Here is a 19,396-nt window from a genome sequence, read left to right on the forward strand (position 1 = left end):
TCGCATTACCTTGGATCCAGCCAGTTGGACTGAGCATCAAGCGATACATTTGTTACAATTCAATTTTGAACTTGCTTTTTAGTTGAAGACAGTCTGTTCTAACAGAACACAAACAGACAGCCGGTGTTAACACCTGAAAGAAGAGCTCTCAGCATTTAAACTGAAGGTAGGGAAGTTAGACTGTGAAAATCTTTTATCCCTCAAAAACTCTAAAGTCAGATTGATTCTATTGAAAGCGTTTGCAAGTTGTTAATTGTTGAAATTCATCGCTAAAGAAGGAAAGCATCACTGACTGCTGGAATTAGACTATGGACTGTTCTATTGTTGAAGAACCTTTTTTTCCTCCATTGGATGGCGGTGAGGAATTCCAGCAACATTACACTGTAAATTTGCAAGTGGACTCTAACTTTTTTCTATTTTAAGTGTTGTTGATATCTTCATAGTGTAAGAATTTAGTTTTTCTGATTAAACAGTTAATTTGTTGATTTAAAGACACCTGGTTTGGTTAGCCTCATTTGAAGGTTAATAGATGGTACAATTTGGTTGGGTCTTTCTTTAATTTGGAAAGTTTAAAATGATATGTCAGGCGATCCGTGGAGGGACGGGATTGAATTAACAGTACGTTTCTCCCACCACAATCAGAATCATTCATTTTGATTGGGGGCTTTGACTGGAATGGTCGGTCATAACACTGGGATCTTTCAGAAGCAGTGCGTTCAGGAGATGTCAAGAGAAAGTCTTCCAGAAGCTTCTCAGGAGAAATGTTGCATCAGTTTCTCCAGTTTTCATACTGGATTCTCAGTATTTCTCAAAGAGGTGGAACAGGATGAGCTGGTGTAGCCTCTCTCTCTGAGCTGGCTTACACCCCAACTGAACTCCAAACAATAACCAAAAACAAAACCAAGTCTTGACCACCACAAATCTAGACACAATAGTCAGTAAGGCTCTTGCTGTTTACTTAGCTTAAGACATGTGATTTCCAGTAAGTGTTTGTTTTTAAACAAAGTCCCAAGTGTCCTTCCAGTGACCCTTCTAAAAAAAAAGTCCAGCATCTCCTCAGGTATTTCCATAGTCTTGTGAACACAATTCCTCAAAAAATATTAATAATAGAAGCACATTCATGACACCTCCATCCTTAGAGGAATGAAACGCCATTTTTAAATGTGTTTCATTACAAAGTGTGGACACCAAAAACAGAATATGGAAAAAAATTAGAACACATTTACACACTCATTCTCTCTTTACCTGTAACAAATACAGTTCTGCCCTATACCATCTTTGTACTCAGATAACTCAAAGCAAAGTTAAATTCTCGACAAAGCATCAGCAATTACATTGTTTTATTCTGAAATATGGATACTCTTTAAGTGATAGAGCTGCAATAGTAAACTCCATTGAAATTGTCTGGCATTCTGGTTTTTGCATTTTTCCACAAAGGCTAGGGGGTTATGATCAGTCTATACCAGTGTCTCTCTGTAGTCAAGGCAAACATCTACTTCAAAATGTTTAAGAACTAGTAGTAAGCCCAGCGTTTCTTTTTCCATTGTTGAGTATCTCTTTTGGTGTCAGTTTAGTTTTTTGGAAAACTATCCCACTGGCCATTCTATGTCCGATTCATCATCTTGTAACAGGACTGCACTGACCCCCAGTCACTAGCATCAATTGCTACCTTGAAGGGCTTAATGAAATTTGGGGCAGCCAACACTGGTTTATTGATCAAAATTACTTTCAACCACTCAAAAGATGCTTGGCACTCCCCTGATCAAACTACCTTGGCTTTTTTTTGTAGCAAATTGGTCAGTGGAGCAGCTAAAGTGCTGAAATTTGGTAAAACTTCAGTTGAAACCACACATCCCCAAAAACCTCATGATTATCGTTTAGTCTTAGGGGCAGGGAACCCCACCATTGCTTCTACTATTGCTGTTCTCGGCAACACTTGTCCTTGCCCTATTATATGCCCTAGGTAGGTTACCCACACTTTTGAAAATTCACTTTTGGCAAGGTTTATCACCAAATCAGCCAACTGTAATTTTCTAAATAGAGCTTCTAGTTGTTCCAAGTGGTCCTTCCAAGTGTCACTGTATATCAGCACATCATCAAGGTAAACCACACAGTTAGGAACACTGGCTACCATGTGGTTCATTAATCTCTGGAAAATTGCTGGGGAATTTTTTAGCCTGAATGGCATTACTCAGCATTGGAAAAGGCTCTCTGGTGTGACAAAGGCCGATATTTCTTTAGCTCGGAATATTAAAGGAACCTGCCAGTATCCCTTTAACAAATCTATTTTGATAAGAAACATGGCTCTGCCAACTCTGGTAATACAGTCTTCCAAGTGAGGAATTGGTTAGGAGTCTGCCTAGTTACTGCATTAACCTTTCTGTAGTCTATGCAAAATCTAGTTGAACAGTCAGGCTTAGACACTAACATGACTGGGGAACTCCAGCTGATTTGACTGGGTTCAATTACATGGTTTTCCAACATGTATTGGATTTTTGCTTTCACCTGGGCCTGTTTCTCTGGACTTAATCGATAAGGATGCTGTTTTATAGGGGAGGATTTTCCCAAATCCACATCATGTATGTTTAAGGTTGTACATCCTGCTTTGTTTATACAGACTCTTTTAAATACTGTGAGTAGCCTTGTTAGGTCTTCTCATTATTCTGCATCTAAATATGAAACCATGGTGTCTAATCTCCGTAACAATTCAGTATTAGCTAACCGGATAGTAGAAAGTTCAATTTGAGAATTTTCTAAGCCTCCTTCTGCCTCATCATCACTAACCCTTTCATCCTTCACTGTCCCTACTAAGTGACATACCTGTGCTTGCTTATCCTCCACCTGGCAATGATATTGTTTCAACATATTGATATGACACAACCGATTCTTTTTCCAGCGATCTGGGGTGTCAATCAAATAATTTACTTCACTAATCCTGTTGACTTCTCTATATGGACCACTGAATCGTGTTTTCAGCGGTTCACTCTGTAAAGACAGTAATACTAACACCTCATCCTCTGTTTGAAATGTTCGGGTCTTGGCATGCTTGTCTGCCCATTTCTTCGTGGTTGTTTGGGAAGCTTTAAGGTGTTCCTGAACCACTTTGCAGGCTCTCATGAGCCGCTCCTGGAACACGGATACATAATCTAATATAGAAGGTTCGTCCCTCTGTTCCAAAGAGCTTTCTTTGATTAGTTTTAGAGGACCTCCTATCTCATGTCCATAAACTAATTCTAAAGGACTAACACCAGTAGACTCATTAGGTGAATCCCTAGTGGCAAACAAAAGAAATTCCAACCCTTTATTCCAATCATGGGGATATTAATGACATTATGCCCCGATCGTCATTTTGAGGGTCTGATGGTACCATTCTGAAGCCCCCTGTAGATGTGGGTGGTATGTTGGTGTTATACTCAAATTTACCCATAACTTCCTGAAAGGTTTTAGACATAAAATTGGAACCTTGATCCAACTGGATCTCAATCCTTACTCCATATCTAGTGAAGAACTGGGTTAACTTCTCTACCACTACCTTAGCAGAAATTGTTCTCAAGGGAATGGCCTCTGGGAACCAAATAGCCATATCCATGATAGTGAGTATGTATTGATGTCCCACTTTCGTTTTCAGTAAAGGTCCTACACAGTTTACCAACACCCGACTAAATGATTCCCCAAAAACTGGTATGGGAATTAGAGGTGACAGTTTTATTGCAGGTTGAGGTTTTCCCACTATCTGGCATGAATGGCATGTTTTACAAAACTGCATCACGTCCTTGGGAAGACCTGGCCAGTACAAATGTTGACTTATATGTGATTGGGTCTTCCGGATCCCTACATGTCCAGCCTTAGGAATTTCATGGGCTTTCCTTAATATTTCCTGGCGATACTTGAGCGGTACCACTATCTGGTAAACAACTATCCATTCTTCATCTGTAGGTCTGTGAGGAGGTCTCCACTTCCTCATCAGAACCCCATTTTTAATATAGTAGCCTCCTGGACTGCCTTTGCATCAGCTTCAATTAGAGCCGATTGTGCAACTTTACTTAACCCTGGATTGGCTTGCTGAGCCTTGATCAGAAAAGACTTACTGAACATTTCCTTCAGATTATCAAAATCCCCACAGAAAGTTTCAGATATTCAGCTATCTGTCTGTGGTGCCAATTTGACCTCCGACAATGGAACTTGTTTAGCCGTTGCTCGGGTCGCTACACATGGAGGAAAAGTTCCTGGAACCTTTTCCTGCAACTGTTCTGTCTCCTTGACTTCACTTGGTTTTTCCGTGACTTCTAGAGAAGCTACTACCTTCGCTCCGGCCAAATCGTTCCCCAGGAGTAGGTCAACTCCATCTACAGGCAAATTATGGACAACTCCTACAGTTACTGTTCCAGACTTTAGAACATGCTCTAGGCACACCCGATACAAATGTACTGGTATATATTCCCCACTGATACCATCCACTAAAACCTTGGCATTCAGTGCGCTCTCTGGTGGAAAAGTTATGCCTTTCCCCAGCAAAAGAGTTTGGGTGGCTCCTGTATCCCTAAGTATAACGGTAGATTTACCAGCCTCACTTGAGGGATAGGGAGTTACTTTTCCTTTTGATAAGAATTCCCTCTTCGCTCGGGTAGTTTGTTCACCTTCCGCACACTCACAGCTGTGTTTATACTTGGCCTTACAGTTGCAGTCAGAGCTACAGCCTGATCTGTCATACTCTCAGTCAGGCCCCTTTCTCTGCCTTGTGTACCCCAATAAGTCCCATGGGCTTACCCCGTAACTTCCAGCATTCTGCACAAAGGTGTCCCACCCTGTGGCAATGGTAACACTTAGGCTTTCGGACCTCAGTTCTACCCTCAGCACCTTCCTTTCTGGCCTGAGGAGGAGATCATGGTATGTTCCCAGCTGTCCCTTCTCATCCCTGGCTACTTGTCTTCCTTTCATCCTCCCACCTTCTATTCTTCTCAATTTGTGTGGATTATGGAAAAAGGGTTTGGGCTTGGAAACAAGCTTGTAATCATCAGCCATGTCAGCTGCCTGTCTGGCTATTGAAACCTTCTTGTTCACTATGTGTATTCTTACTAATGGAGGGAGTGAATTTTTAAATTCTTCCAGGAGAATTATTTCCCTCAGGGTCTCATACATGGCATTTAGCTTTAGTGCTGTTTCCGGAGGTTTCGAAATTTCTGCCTGTAAGCTTCAGCGACCACCTCATAAGCAGCAAGAATAGCCTTTTTTCCCATCTCATAATCTGCAGAAGCCTCCTCAGAGAGCATGGTATAAACTTTATGAGCTCTGCCAATCAACCTGCTTTGCATGAGCAGTGTCCAATTTTCTTTCGGCCACCTCATCTGTTTAGCTAGCTTTTCAAAAGAAATGGAAAATGTCTCTATGTTGCTTTCCTCAAACTTGGGTAGGCTTGCACAAATTTAAATAGCTCTCACTGGGTCCTGAGTTGGAGTCAGGTTACAAAGAGATTAAGGTTGGGAAATGAATATTCCAGAGTACCCAATATTTCAGAGAGACAGACAGAATGGCAAAGGAGGAGGAGTAGCCCTGATAGTAAAGAACATTAATAAGGACAAGAGGACATTAATAAGAAGGGACAAAAACAAGAAATGCTGTAATCACTCAGCAGGTCTGGCAGCATCTGTGGAAAGAGAAGCAGAGTTAACGTTTCAGGTCAGTGGCCCTTCTTCGGTTCCGAAGAAGGGCCACTGACCCGAAACGTTAACTCTGCTTCTCTTTCCACAGATGCTGCCAGACCTGCTGAGTGATTCCAGCATTTCTTGTTTTTGTTTCAGATTTCCAGCATCCGCAGTATTTTGCTTTTATTTTAATAAGAAGGGATCTAGCCTCAGAAGATCATGGAGTAGAATCAGTCTGGGTGAAAATTAGGAATAACAGGAGTCAGAAAACACTGGTGGGAGTAGTTTACAGGCCCTCTAACAGTAGTTATATTATTGGACAGAACATTAAATGGGAAATTATTGGAGCATGTAAAAAAGGTAATGTATGAATTGTGGGGACTTTAAGCTGCTTATAGACTGGGCAATCAAATTGGCAACAGTGGTCCAGGAGATGAGTTTGTAGAATATTTTCACGACAGTTTCTTTGAACAATACATTGCAGACTGGACTAGGGATAAAGCTATCTTAGATCTTGCATTATGTAATGAAGCAGGGTTAATAAGCAATGCCATAGTAAAAGATCCACTGGGAAGTAATGATCATAATACCATTGAATTTCACGTTAAGTTTGAAAGTGACACATTTCAATCACAAACAAGAATCTTAAACTTATACATAGAAAAAATAGGAGTAGGAGTAGACCATTCAGCCCTTCCTTTGGGCCTACTCCACCATTCAAAAAACATCATGGCTGATCGTCTAATTCAGTGTCCGCTTTCTCCCCATATCCCTTGATCCCTTTGGCATTAAGAAATATATATATCTCCTTCTTGAATATATTTAATGACTTGACCTCCACTGCCTTCTGTGGTAGAGAGTTTTTTGATAATGTGACTAGTAGGGTAGATAAAGGGGAACCAGTAGATGTAGTATACCTGGATTTCCAAAAGTCATTTGATCATGTGCCACATAAAAAAATAATAGGCAAGATAAGGGCTCATGGTGTTGAGGGTAATATATTAATGTGCATAGAAGATTGGTTAACAGACAGGAAGCAGAGAGTGGGGATAAAGGGGGCATTTTCAAGTTGGCAGGCAGTGAATAGTGGAGTGCCGCAAGGATCAGTGCTGGGGCCTCAGCTATTTACAATCTATATTAATGACTTGGATGAAGAGACAGTGAGTAATGTATCTAAGTTTGCTGATGATACAAAGCTGGGTGGAAAGGTAAGCTGCGGGGAGGACATAGAGGGGCTGCAAAGAGATATAAACAGGCTAAGTGAGTGGGCAACAAGATGGTAAATGGAGTATAATGTAGGGAAGTGTGAAATTGTTCACTTTGGTCATAAAATAGAAAAGCAGAATTTTTTTTTTGAACAGGTGTGAAACTGGTAAGTGTTGATGTTCAGAGAGACTTGGGGGTACTTGTACAAGGAACACACAAAGTTACCATGCAGGTGCAGCAGTCTATTAGGAAGGCAAATGGCATGTTGGTCTTTATTGCAAGGGGATTGGAGTACAGGAATAAAGAAGTCTTACTAAAATTGTACAGGGCTTTGGTGAGACCGTACCTGGAATACTGTGTACAGTTTTGGTCTCTACATTTAAGAAAGGATATACTTGTACTGGAGGCAGTGCAGTGAAGATTTACTAAATTGGTCCCTGGGATGAGGGGGTTGTTCTATGATGAGAGGCTGAGTAAATTGGGTCGATATTCTCTGGAGTTTAGAAGAATGAGAGGTGATCGAATTGAGACATACAAGATTCTGAAAGGGTTTGATAGCGTAGAAGCTGAGAGATTGTTCCCACTGGTCAGGGAATCTAGAACACGGGGACACAGTCTCAGGATAAGGGGCCAATCATTCAGGACTGAGATGAGGAGAAATTACTTCACTCAAAGGGTTGTGAATCTTTGGAATTCTCTACCCCAGAGGGTTGTGGATGCTCCATTATTGAATACATTTAAGGCTGGGATAGTTAGATTTTTGGCCTCGCAGGGAATCATGGGATATGGAGAGTGGGCAGGAAAGTGGAATTGAAGCCCAAGATCAGCCATGATCGAATTGAATAGCAGAGCAGGCTCGATGGGCCGAATGGTCTACTCCTGCTCCTATTTCTTGTGTTCTTGTGCTCCCCACCTGAATTTTCATCGGGGTCAAGGGCATCCTTTTTTTCTAGTCCAAGCCTTCTAATTTGATATTTCCTTTCTCCTTTTCCTCTCTTTCTTTTTCTCTTTCTCTTGCCCTTTCTCTCTTCTGCCACTTTGCTTGCTCCCTTTGAAATGCTCTCTCTTTTCCCTTTTCCTCTCTTTCTCTTGCCCTTTCCTCTCTTTCTTCCTTTTTCCTTTCTTTTTCTCGCTCCCTTTCTCTGTTCTGAAATTCTAGCTCTAATCTTTTCAGGGCTATCTGAATCTATGCCAGTGTCATCCTCTCTGCTTCTGATTCCACTTGTTCCTCTGGCTCTTTCACTTCAATCTGCAGCTGTCTGGCCATGAGTCTCTGAATTTCAGCCCGCCTAGCTTTGGGTCTAATATCGAACTTTAGCTGCTCCACCACACTTGACAGCTCATCAGTGGACAATGCCTTTAAAGAATCATAATCTATTCCAGACTGCTGCACAAATGTACTTGCATCAAAAGTAGCCATTGTGGGAGCATAAGCTTTACTCTAATCTACAAGAAACCTGGCATTTTTCTTTTCCCCCTTTTCAATTATTATTATGCCACTTAGAATTGCACTTCATCGGCTTTGGGTTATCCCAGACCAGCCCACAATGATATGCTCTGACCGAGGATGGAGAAGTGCTTTCTCTAATTCCATTTCTCCAAGGTCACAACATATATTTAAATGTTTTACCCAGTTACCGATACGGCCAATTTATATACTTTAGCTATTCTAGTTTCAGGATTATGTCCGCCAACCAGGATTCTTTAATAAACAACAAAATTATTAATTTAGTATAAAACGAGACTCATTCAATAAAGATGAAAAGTTATCAACACACAGGTTGAAATATAAAAGTATAAATATTTTCCCTTCTAAATAATCCCAACACACAAGCACACACTCATGGGTTAAAGGAAAAATAAAGAAGCTTTCTCTGCAGAGATCAACTTGAAAAAAAAAATGAAAAAAATACTTTGGCCAAGTACTTGTTAATTCTTGAAGAAAAGGATTAAGTTATGGAATGTTCCAGTTGTTCTGGCTTCTGGAAACATGCAGTTGTCACTGGGATCTTTTCAGAACCAGTTTGTTCAGATGTCAAGAGAAAATCTTCCAGAAGCTTCTCAGGAGAAATGTTGCATCAGCTTCTCCAGTTCTCACACTGGATTCTCAGGGTTTCTCAAAGAGTTGGAACAGGATGAGTTGGTGCAGCCTCTCTCTCTTAGAAGGCTTACACCCCAACTGAAAGCCAAACGATATCCAAAGATCAAACCAATTATTGACCACCGTAAAATCTAGACATGTCACTTCTCTGTATACAACTCCAGTAGTTAACAAGGCTCCTGCTGTTTATTTAGCTGAAGATATGTGACTTCCAGTAAATGTTTTTTTTAAACAAAGTCCCCAGTGTCCTTCCAGTGAAGCTTTAAAAAAAAACAAGTCCAGCATCTCCTCAGGTAACTCCACAGACTTTTGAACACAAGTCCTCAAAAAAGTTAACAATGGAAGCATGTTCATTGCAAACTGCAGAAATGTTGTGCTGAATAAGGGTCACTCACTGTGTAACTGGACAGAGTCACTGTTTATTTCGGGTGAGGATCACTCACTGTGTAACTGGACAGAGTCACTGTTTATTCAGGGTGAGGGTCACTCACTGTGTAACTGTACAGAGTCACTGTTTATTCAGGGTGAGGGTCACTCACTGTGTAACTGGACAGAGTCACTGTTTATTCAGGGTGAGGGTCACTCACTGTGTAACTGGACAGAGTCACTATTTTTTCAGGGTGAGGGTCACTCACTGTGTAACTGGACAGAGTCACTGTTTATTCAGGGTGAGGGTCACTCACTGTGTAACTGTACAGAGTCACTGTTTATTCAGGGTGAGGGTCACTCACTGTGTAACTGGACAGAGTCACTGTTTATTCAGGGTGAGGGTCACTCACTGTGTAACTGGACAGAGTCACTATTTTTTCAGGGTGAGGGTCACTCACTGTGTAACTGGACAGAGTCACTGTTTATTCAGGGTGAGGGTCACTCACTGTGTAACTGGACAGAGTCACTGTTTATTCAGGGTGAGGGTCACTCACTGTGTAACTGGACAGAGTCACTATTTTTTCAGGGTGAGGGTCACTCACTGTGTAACTGTACAGAGTCACTGTTTATTCAGGGTGAGGATCACTCACTGTGTAACTGTACAGAGTCACTGTTTATTCAGGGCGAGGGTCACTCACTGTGTAACTGGACAGAGTCACTGTTTATTCAGGGTGAGGATCACTCACTGTGTAACTGTACAGAGTCACTGTTTATTCAGGGTGAGGGTCACTCACTGTGTAACTGGACAAAGTCACTGTTTATTCAGGGTGAGGGTCACTCACTGTGTAACTGTACAGAGTCACTGTTTATTCAGGGTGAGGGTCACTCACTGTGTAACTGGACAGAGTCACTGTTTATTCAGGGTGAGGATCACTCACTGTGTAACTGGACAGAGTCACTATTTATTCAGGGTGAGGGTCACTCACTGTGTAACTGTACAGATTCACTGTTTATTCAGGGTGAGGATCACTCACTGTGTAACTGGACAGAGTCACTATTTATTCAGGGTGAGGGTCACTCACTGTGTAACTGTACAGAGTCACTGTTTATTCAGGGCGAGGATCACTCACTGTGTAACTGTACAGATTCACTGTTTATTCAGGGTGAGGGTCACTCACTGTGTAACTGTACAGAGTCACTGTTTATTCAGGGCGAGGATCACTCACTGTGTAACTGTACAGATTCACTGTTTATTCAGGGCGAGGATCACTCACTGTGTAACTGTACAGAGTCACTGTTTATTCAGGGTGAGGGTCACTCACTGTGTAACTGTACAGAGTCACTGTTTATTCAGGGCGAGGGTCACTCACTGTGTAACTGTACAGAGTCACTGTTTATTCAGGGCGAGGATCACTCACTGTGTAACTGTACAGATTCACTGTTGATTCAGGGCGAGGATCACTCACTGTGTAACTGTACAGATTCATTGTTTATTCAGGGTGAGGGTCACTCACTGTGTAACTGTACAGAGTCACTGTTTATTCAGGGCGAGGGTCACTCACTGTGTAACTGTACAGAGTCACTGTTTATTCAGGGCGAGGATCACTCACTGTGTAACTGTACAGATTCACTGTTTATTCAGGGCGAGGATCACTCACTGTGTAACTGTACAGATTCATTGTTTATTCAGGGTGAGAACAAAGAACAATGAACAGTACAGCACAGGAACAGGCCATTCGGCCCTCCAAGCCTGCGCCGATCTTGATGCCTGCCGAAACTAAAACCTTCTGCACTTCCGGGGTCCGTATCCCTCTATTCCCATCCTATTCATGTATTTGTCAAGATGCCTCTTAAACGTCTCTATGGTACCTGCTTCCACCACCTCCCCCGGCAGCAAGTTCCAGGCACTCACCACCCTCTGTGTAAAGAATTTGCCTCGCATATCCCCTCTAAACTTTGCCCCTCTCACCTTAAACATATGTCCCCTAGTAACTGACTCTTCCACCCTGGGAAAAAGCTTCTGACTATCCACTCTGTCCATGCCGCTTATAAATTTGTAAACCTCTATCATGTCGCCCCTCCACCTCCGTCGTTCCAGTGAAAACAATCCGAGTTTATCCAATCTCTCCTCATAGCTAATGCCCTCCAGACCAGGCAACATCCTGGTAAACCTCTTCTGTACCCTCTCCAAAGCCTCCACGTCCTTCTGGTAGTGTGGTGACCAGAATTGCACGCAATATTCTAAGTATGGCCTAACTAAAGTTCTGTACAGCTGCAGCATGACTTGCCAATTTTTATACTCTATGCCCCGACCGATGAAGGCAAGCATGCCGAATGCCTTCTTGACTACCTTATCCACCTGCATTGCCACTTTCAGTGACCTGTGGACCTGTACGCCCAGATCTCTCTGCCTGTCAATACTCCTAAGGGTTCTGCCATTTACTGTATACTTCCCACCTGCATTAGACCTTCCAAAATGCATTACCTCACATTTGTCCGAATTAAACTCCATCTGCTATTTCTCCGCCCATGTCTCCAACCGATCTATATCCTGCTGTATCCTCTGACAATCCTCATCACTGTCCGCAACTCCACCAACCTTTGTGTCGTCCACAAACTTACTAATCAGACCAGCTACATTTTCCTCCAAATCATTTATATATACTACAAACAGCAAAGGTCCCAGCACTGATCCCTTCGGAACACCACTAGTCACATCCCTCCATTCAGAAAAGCACCCTTCCACTGCTACCCTCTGTCTTCTATGACCAAGCCAGTTCTGTATCCATCTTGCCAGCTTCCCTCTGATCCCATGTGACTTCACCTTTTGTATCAGTCTACCATGAGGGACCTTGTCAAAGGCTCACTCACTGTGTATCTGTACAGAGTCACTGTTTATTCAGGGTAAGGGTCACTCACTGTGTAACTGTACAGAGTCACTGTTTATTCAGGGTGAGGGTCACTCACTGTGTAACCGTACAGAGTCACTGTTTATTCAGGGTGAGGGTCACTCACTGTGTAACCGAACAGAGTCACTGTTTATTCAGGGTGAGGGTCACTCACTGTGTAACTGTACAGAGTCACTGTTTATTCAGGGTGAGGGTCACTCACTGTGTAACTGTACAGAGTCACTGTTTATTCAGGGCGAGGGTCACTCACTGTGTACCTGTGCAGAGTCACTGTTTATTCAGGGTGAGGGTCACTCACTGTGTAACTGTACAGAGTCACTGTTTATTGAGGGTCAGGGTCACTCGTTGTGTAACTGTACAGAGTCACTGTTTATTCAGGGCGAGGGTCACTTTCTGTGTAACTGTACAGAGTCACTGTTTATTCAGGGTGAGGGTCACTCACTGTGTAACTCTACGGACTCACTGTTTATTCAGGGTGAGGGTCACTCACTGTGTAACTGTACAGAGTCACTGTTTATTCAGGGTGAGGGTCACTCACTGTGTAACTGAACAGAGTCACTGTTTATTCAGGGTGAGGGTCACTTTCTGTGTAACTGTACAGAGTCACTGTTTATTCAGGGTGAGGGTCACTCACTGTGTAACTCTACGGACTCACTGTTTATTCAGGGTGAGGGTCACTCACTGTGTAACTGTACAGAGTCACTGTTTATTCAGGGTGAGGGTCACTCACTGTGTAACTGAACAGAGTCACTGTTTATTCAGGGTCAGGGTCACTCACTGTGTAACTGAACAGAGTCACTGTTTATTCAGGGTGACAGTCACTCACTGTGTAACGTTACAGAGTCACTGTTTATTCAGGGCGACAGTCACTCACTGTGTAACGGTACAGAGTCACTGTTTATTCATGGTAAGGGAATCAATCCAGATGGACCAACCGGTATTGACTAAGGTACTGGCAATGACAGCGGAAAACCCAGCCCTGTCGACCCTGCAAAGTCCTCCTAACTAACATCTGGCGGCTTGCGGCAAAGTTGGGAGAGCTGTTCCACTGACTAGTCAAGCAACCGCCTGACATAGTCATACTCACCAAATCACACAATGTCCCAGACCCCGCAATCACCATCCCCATATATGTCCTGTTGCACTGGCTGGACAGACCCAGCAGAGGTGGCGGCACAGTGGTATACAGTCGGGAGGGAGTTGCCCTGGAAGTCCTCAACATCGACTGCAGACCCTATGAAGTCTCATGGCAATAAGTCAATAATGGGCAAGGAAACCTCCTGCTGATTACCTATCGCGCCCCCCTCAGTTGATGAATCAGTACTCCTCCGTGTTAAACACCACTTGGAGGAAGTGCAGAGGGTGGCACAGGTGCAGAATGTACTCTGGGTGTAGAACTTCAATGTCCATCACCAAGAGTGGCTCGGTAGCACCACTACTGACCGAGCTGGCCGAGTCCTAAAGGACATATCTGCTAGACTGGGTCTGCGGCAGCTGGTGGGGGAACCAACAAGAGGGAAAAATATACTTGACTTCATCCTCACCAATCTGCCTGCCGCCGATGCATCTGTCCATGACAGTATTGGTAGGAGTGACCACCGCACAGTGCTTGTAGAGACAAAGTCCCATCTTCACGTTGAGGATACCCTCCATCGTGTTGTGTGGCACTATCACCATGCTAAATGGGATAGATTTCAAACAGATCTAGCAATGCAAAACTAGCCATCCATGAGGCGCTGTGGGCCATCAGCAGCAGCAGAATTGTACTCAACCACAATCTGTAACCTCATGGCCCGGCATATCCCCCACTCTACCATTACCATCAAGCCGGGAGACCAACCCTGGTTCAATGAAGAGTGCAGGAGGGCATGCCAGGAGCAGTACCAGGCAAACATCAAAATGAGGTGTCAACCTGGTGAAGCTACAACCCAGGACTACTTGTGTGCCAAACTGCATAAGCAGCATGCAATAGACAGAGCTAAGTGATCCCATAACCAACGGATCAGATCTAAGCTCTGCAGTCCTGCCACATCCAGTCGTGAATGGTGGTGGATAATTAAGCAACTAACTGGAGGAGGTGGCTCCACAAATATCCCCATCCTCAATGATGGAAAAACCCAGCACATCAGTGCGAAAGATAAGACTGAAGCATTTGCAACAATCTTCAGCCAGAAGTGCCGAGTTGATGATCCATCTCAGTCTCCTCCTGAAGTCCCCAGGATCACAGATACCAGACTTCAGCCAATTCGATTCACTCCACGTGATATCAAGAAACGACTGAAGGCACTGGATACTGCAAAGGCTATGGGCCCTGACAATATTCCGGCAATAGTACTGAAGACCTGTGCTCCAGAACTTCAGTTGCTTCATCAATGGCCTTCCTTCAATCATAAGGTCAGAAGTGGGGATGCTCGCTGATGATTGCACAATGTTCAGCACCATTTGCGACTCCTCAGATACTGAAGCAGTCCGTGTAGAAATGCAGCAAGACCTGGACAATATCCAGGCTTGGGCTGGTAAGTGGGAAGTATCATTCACCCCACACAAGTGCCAAGGCAATGATCAACCAAGAGAGAATTGAACCATCTCCCCTTGATGTTCAATGGCATTACCATCGCTGAATTCACCCACTATCAACATATTGGGGGTTACCATTGAGCAGAAACTGAACTGGAGTGGCCATATAAATACCGTGGCTACCAGAGCAGGTCAGAGGCTAGGAATCCTCCAGCGAGTAACTCACCTCCTGACTCCCCAAAGCCTGTCCACCATCTACAAGGCACAAGTCAGGAGTGTGATGGAATACTCTCCATTTGCCTGGATGGGTGCAGCTCCAACAACACTCAAGAAGATTGACACCATCCAGGACAAAGCAGCCCACTTGATTGGCACCCCATCCACAAACATTCACTCCCTCCGACACCGACGCACAGTGGCAGCAGTGTGTACCATCTACAAGATGCACTGCAGGAATACACCAAGGCTCCTTTGACAGCATCTTCCAAATCTGCGACCTCCACCACCTAGAATGACAAGGGCAGCAGATGCATGGGAACATCATCACCAGCAAGTTCCTCTCCAAGCCACACATCTTCCTGACTTGGAACTATATCACCGTTCCTTCACAGTCACTGGGTCAAAATCCTGGAACTCCCTTCCTAACAGCACTGTGGGTGTACCGACACCACATGGATTGCAACAGTTCAGGAAGGCAGCTCACCACCACCTTTTCAAGGGCAATTAGGGATGGGCAATAAATACTGGCCTAGCCAATTACGCTCACGTCCCATGAATGAATGCAAAAAATTCACTGTAAACCTATACAGTCATTGGTCTGGATTGTATCAGTCCACTGCCGAAGGCACAGTGACGCAGTGGGTAGCACCGCAGCCTCACAGCTCCAGCGACCTGGGTTCGGTTTTGGGTACTGTCTGTGCAGAGTTTGCAAGCTTTCCCTGAGTCCGCGTGGGTTTCTGCCAGGTGCTCTGGTTTCCTCCCACAGCCAAAGACTTTCAGGTTGGTAGGTAAATTGGCCATTGTAAATTGCCCCTAGTTTAGGTAGCTGGTAGGAGAATTGTGGAGATGTGGTAGGGGACATGGGATTAATATAGGATTAGTATAAATGGGTGGTTGATGGTCAGCACAGACTCGGTGGACCGAAGGGCCTGTTTCAGTGCTGTATCGCTGTATTACTAACTGACCTTCCCCACAACTGCAGAAACTTTACACTAGAACTCTTCCCACCATCCCCTACACCCATGATACTAATTTTACCCCATCACCAACACCCCGCACTGAGAAACTTACCCCCACCCACCCTCCCTACCTGTGTTGCGCCTTGTTTCCCTGGATGGGGATCCGAAAGCGTGTCAGTGCCAGCCGCTGAGGTGAAGATCTTGGCAGGACATTAGGAGGTGACAGGAGAGTCATTAATTCAGTGACTGTTGTTTATTTAAATATTATAATTGCTGCCCTGTTGCAATGACTGTTTAGTGACACAGTGAGTTTTTAAAAATTCATTCTGTTACTTGCCAGTAATCAGCCCAAGCCTGGATATTGTCCAAGTCTTGCTGCAATTCTACATGGACAACTTCAGTATCTGAGGAGTCGCGAATGGTGCTGAACATTGTGCAATCATCAGCGAACATCCCCACTTCTGACCTTATGATTGAAGGAAGGTCATTGATGAAGCAGCTGAAGATGGTTGGGCCTAGGACACTACCCTAAGGAACTCCTGCAGTGATGTCCTAGAGCTGAGATGATTGACCTCCAACAACCACAACCATCTTCCTTTGCGCGAGGTATGACTCCAGCCAGCAGAGAGTTTTCCCCCTGATTCTGTAGCTGTACTGGAACAGCTTGGCTAGGGGCGCGGCAAGTTCTGGAGTCTTCAGTACTATTGCCGGAATATTGTCAGGGCCCATAGCCTTTGCAGTATCCAGTGCATTCAGTCGTTTCTTGATATCACGTGGAGGGAATTGAATTGGCTGAAGTCTGACATCTGTGATGCTGGGGACTTCAGGAGGAGGCCAAGATGGATCATCAACTCGACACTTCTGGCTGAAGATTGATGCAAATGCTTCAGCCTTATCTTTCGCACTGATGTGCTGGGCTCCCCCATCATTGAGGATGGGGATATTTGTGGAGCCACCTCCTCCAGTTAGTTGTTTAATTGTCCACCACCATTCACGGCTGGATGTGGCAGGACTGCAGAGCTTAGATCTGATCCGTTGGTTATGGGATCGCTGCCAGCGGTGATATCAGGCCCTGCCGGCGTCGAGGTCCATGGCGGACCTCATCCGGGGCCATCTTCATGCCCCCTCCGCCACAGATCCTGACATCGGGGGCTCTATAGAACCCAGCCCATTGTTTGTTTAGCAGGGTAAGGAATTGTTCTGTTAAATTCTGTGTAATGTGTGTTATTCTAGATAATCGCTGAACACCATAATCTTCAAAACAAGTTTGACATTTGATTAATTACTGCTGAGTTCTCCCTATAGCTTTCCTCAATTTTTGTGATCTTTTATTTTTTAGGATTATCCCAAACAGAGGCATCCAGGCTGGAACAGAGGATCTGTGGCATATCATGCAGGTAGGGATCGCATTTAGACAGAAATTTTAGAAGTACCACACTGATAGAAACATAGAAAATAGGAGCAGGAGTAGGCCATTCAGCCCATCAAGCCTGCACCGCCATTCAATACGATCATGGCTGATCATCCAAACACAGTACCCTGACCCCGCTTTCTCCCCGTATCTCTTGATCCCTTTAGCCCTCGGAACTATATCTAACTCTTTCTTGAATATATTTGGCCCCAACTGCTTTCTGTGGTAGAGAATGCCACAGGTTCACCACTCTCTGGGTGAAGAAATCCCTCCTCATCTCAGTACTAAATGGCTTACCCCTTATCCTTAGACTGTGACCCCTTGTCCTGGACTCCCCCGCCATCGGGAACATCCTTCTTGCATCTAGTCTGTCCAGTCCTACTAGAATTTTGTAGGTTTCTATGAGATCCCCTCTCATTCTTCTAAACTCTAATGAATACAAGCCTAATCGACTCAATCTCTCTTCAAACGTCAGTCCTGCCATCCCAGGAATCAGTCTGGTGAACCTTCGCTGCACTCCCTCCATAGCAAGAACATCCTTCCTCAGATAAGGAGACCAAAACTGCACACAATACACCAAGGCCTTGTATAATTGCAGCAAGACATCCTTGCTCCTGTTCTCGAATCCTCTCGCTATGAAGGCCAACATACCATTTGCCTTCCTAACTGCCTGCTGCACCTGCATGCTTACTTTCAGTGACTGGTGCACAAGGACACCCAGGTCTCACTGCACCTCCCCCTTTCCCTATCTATCACCATTCAGATAATAATCTGCCTTTCTGTTTTTGCCACCAAAGTGGATAACCTCACGTTTATCCACGTTATACTGCATCTGCCATGTATTTGCCCACTCACTCAACCTGTCCAAATCACACTGGAGCTTCTCCACATCCTCCTCACAGCTCACACTCCCACATAGCTTTGTGTCATCTGCAAACTTGGATATATTACATTTAATTCCCTCATCTGTACCATGAATATATATTGTGACTAGGTCTTATTTGAACAGACTGATAAGGTCATCAGTCTTTCCTATCCTGAGTGGTGTGAAACAGGGCTGTGTTCTCGCACCCACACTGTTTGGGATCTTCTTCTCCCTGCTGCTCTCACATGCATTCAAGTCTTCAGAAGAAGGAATTTTCCTCCACACAAGATCAGATGGCAGGTTGTTCAACCTTGCCCGTCTAAGAACGAAGACCAAAGTACGGAAAGTCCTCATCAGGGAACTCCTCTTTGCTGACGATGCTGCATTAACATCTCACACTGAAGAGTGTCTGCAGAGACTCATCGACAGGATTGCAGCTGCCTGCAGCGAATTTGGCCGAACCATCAGCCTCAAGAAAACGAACATCATGGGGCAGGACGTCAGAAATGCTCCATCCATCAATATCGGCGACCACACTCTGAAAGTGGTTCAAGAGTTCACCTACCTAGGCTCAACTATCACCAGTAACCTGTCTCTCAATGCAGAAATCAACAAGCGCATGGGAAAGACGTCTGCTGCTATGTCCAGACTGGCCAAGAGAGTGTGGGAAAATGGCGCACTGACACGGAAAACAAAAGTCCGAGTGTATCAGGCCAGTGTCCTCAGTACCTTGCTCTACTGCAGTGAAGCCTGGACAACGTATGTCAGCCAAGAGTGACGTCTCAACTCATTCCATCTTTGCTGCCTCCGGAGAATACTTGGCATCAGGTGGCAGGACCGTATCTCCAACACAGAAGTCTTCGAGGTGGCCAACATCCCCAGCATATACACCCTACTGAGTCAGCGGCGCTTGAGATGGCTTGGCCATGTGAGCCGCATGGAAGATGGCAGGATCCCCAAGGACGCATTGTACAGTGAGCTCGCCACCGGCCGTCCATGTCTCTGCTTTAAAGACGTCTGCAAACGTGACATGAGGTCCTGTGACATTGACCACAAGTCGTGGGAGTCAGTTGCCAGCGATTGCCAGAGCTGGCGGACAGCCATAAAGGTGGGGCTAAAGAGTGTGAGTTGAAGAGACTTAGCAGTTGGCAGGAAAAAAGACAGAAGTGCAAGGGGAGAGCCAACTGCGTAACAGCCC

General features: G+C 44.6%; 1 protein-coding gene across 1 annotated transcript in view; it reads left to right on the plus strand.

The window, feature by feature from the left end:
- The window catches only part of LOC137371815 (SPRY domain-containing protein 3-like), a 1,004,091-nt gene that overhangs the window by 847,120 nt on the left and 137,575 nt on the right, over nt 1-19,396 (plus strand). The window contains exon 9 of the mRNA XM_068034707.1: nt 17,262-17,319. Within this exon, the coding sequence (XP_067890808.1) occupies nt 17,262-17,319 (58 nt within the window). The remainder of the gene's footprint in view (nt 1-17,261; nt 17,320-19,396) is intronic.

This window comes from Heterodontus francisci, chromosome 7 (genome assembly GCF_036365525.1).
Source record: "Heterodontus francisci isolate sHetFra1 chromosome 7, sHetFra1.hap1, whole genome shotgun sequence".
Taxonomy (NCBI): Eukaryota; Metazoa; Chordata; class Chondrichthyes; order Heterodontiformes; family Heterodontidae; genus Heterodontus; species Heterodontus francisci.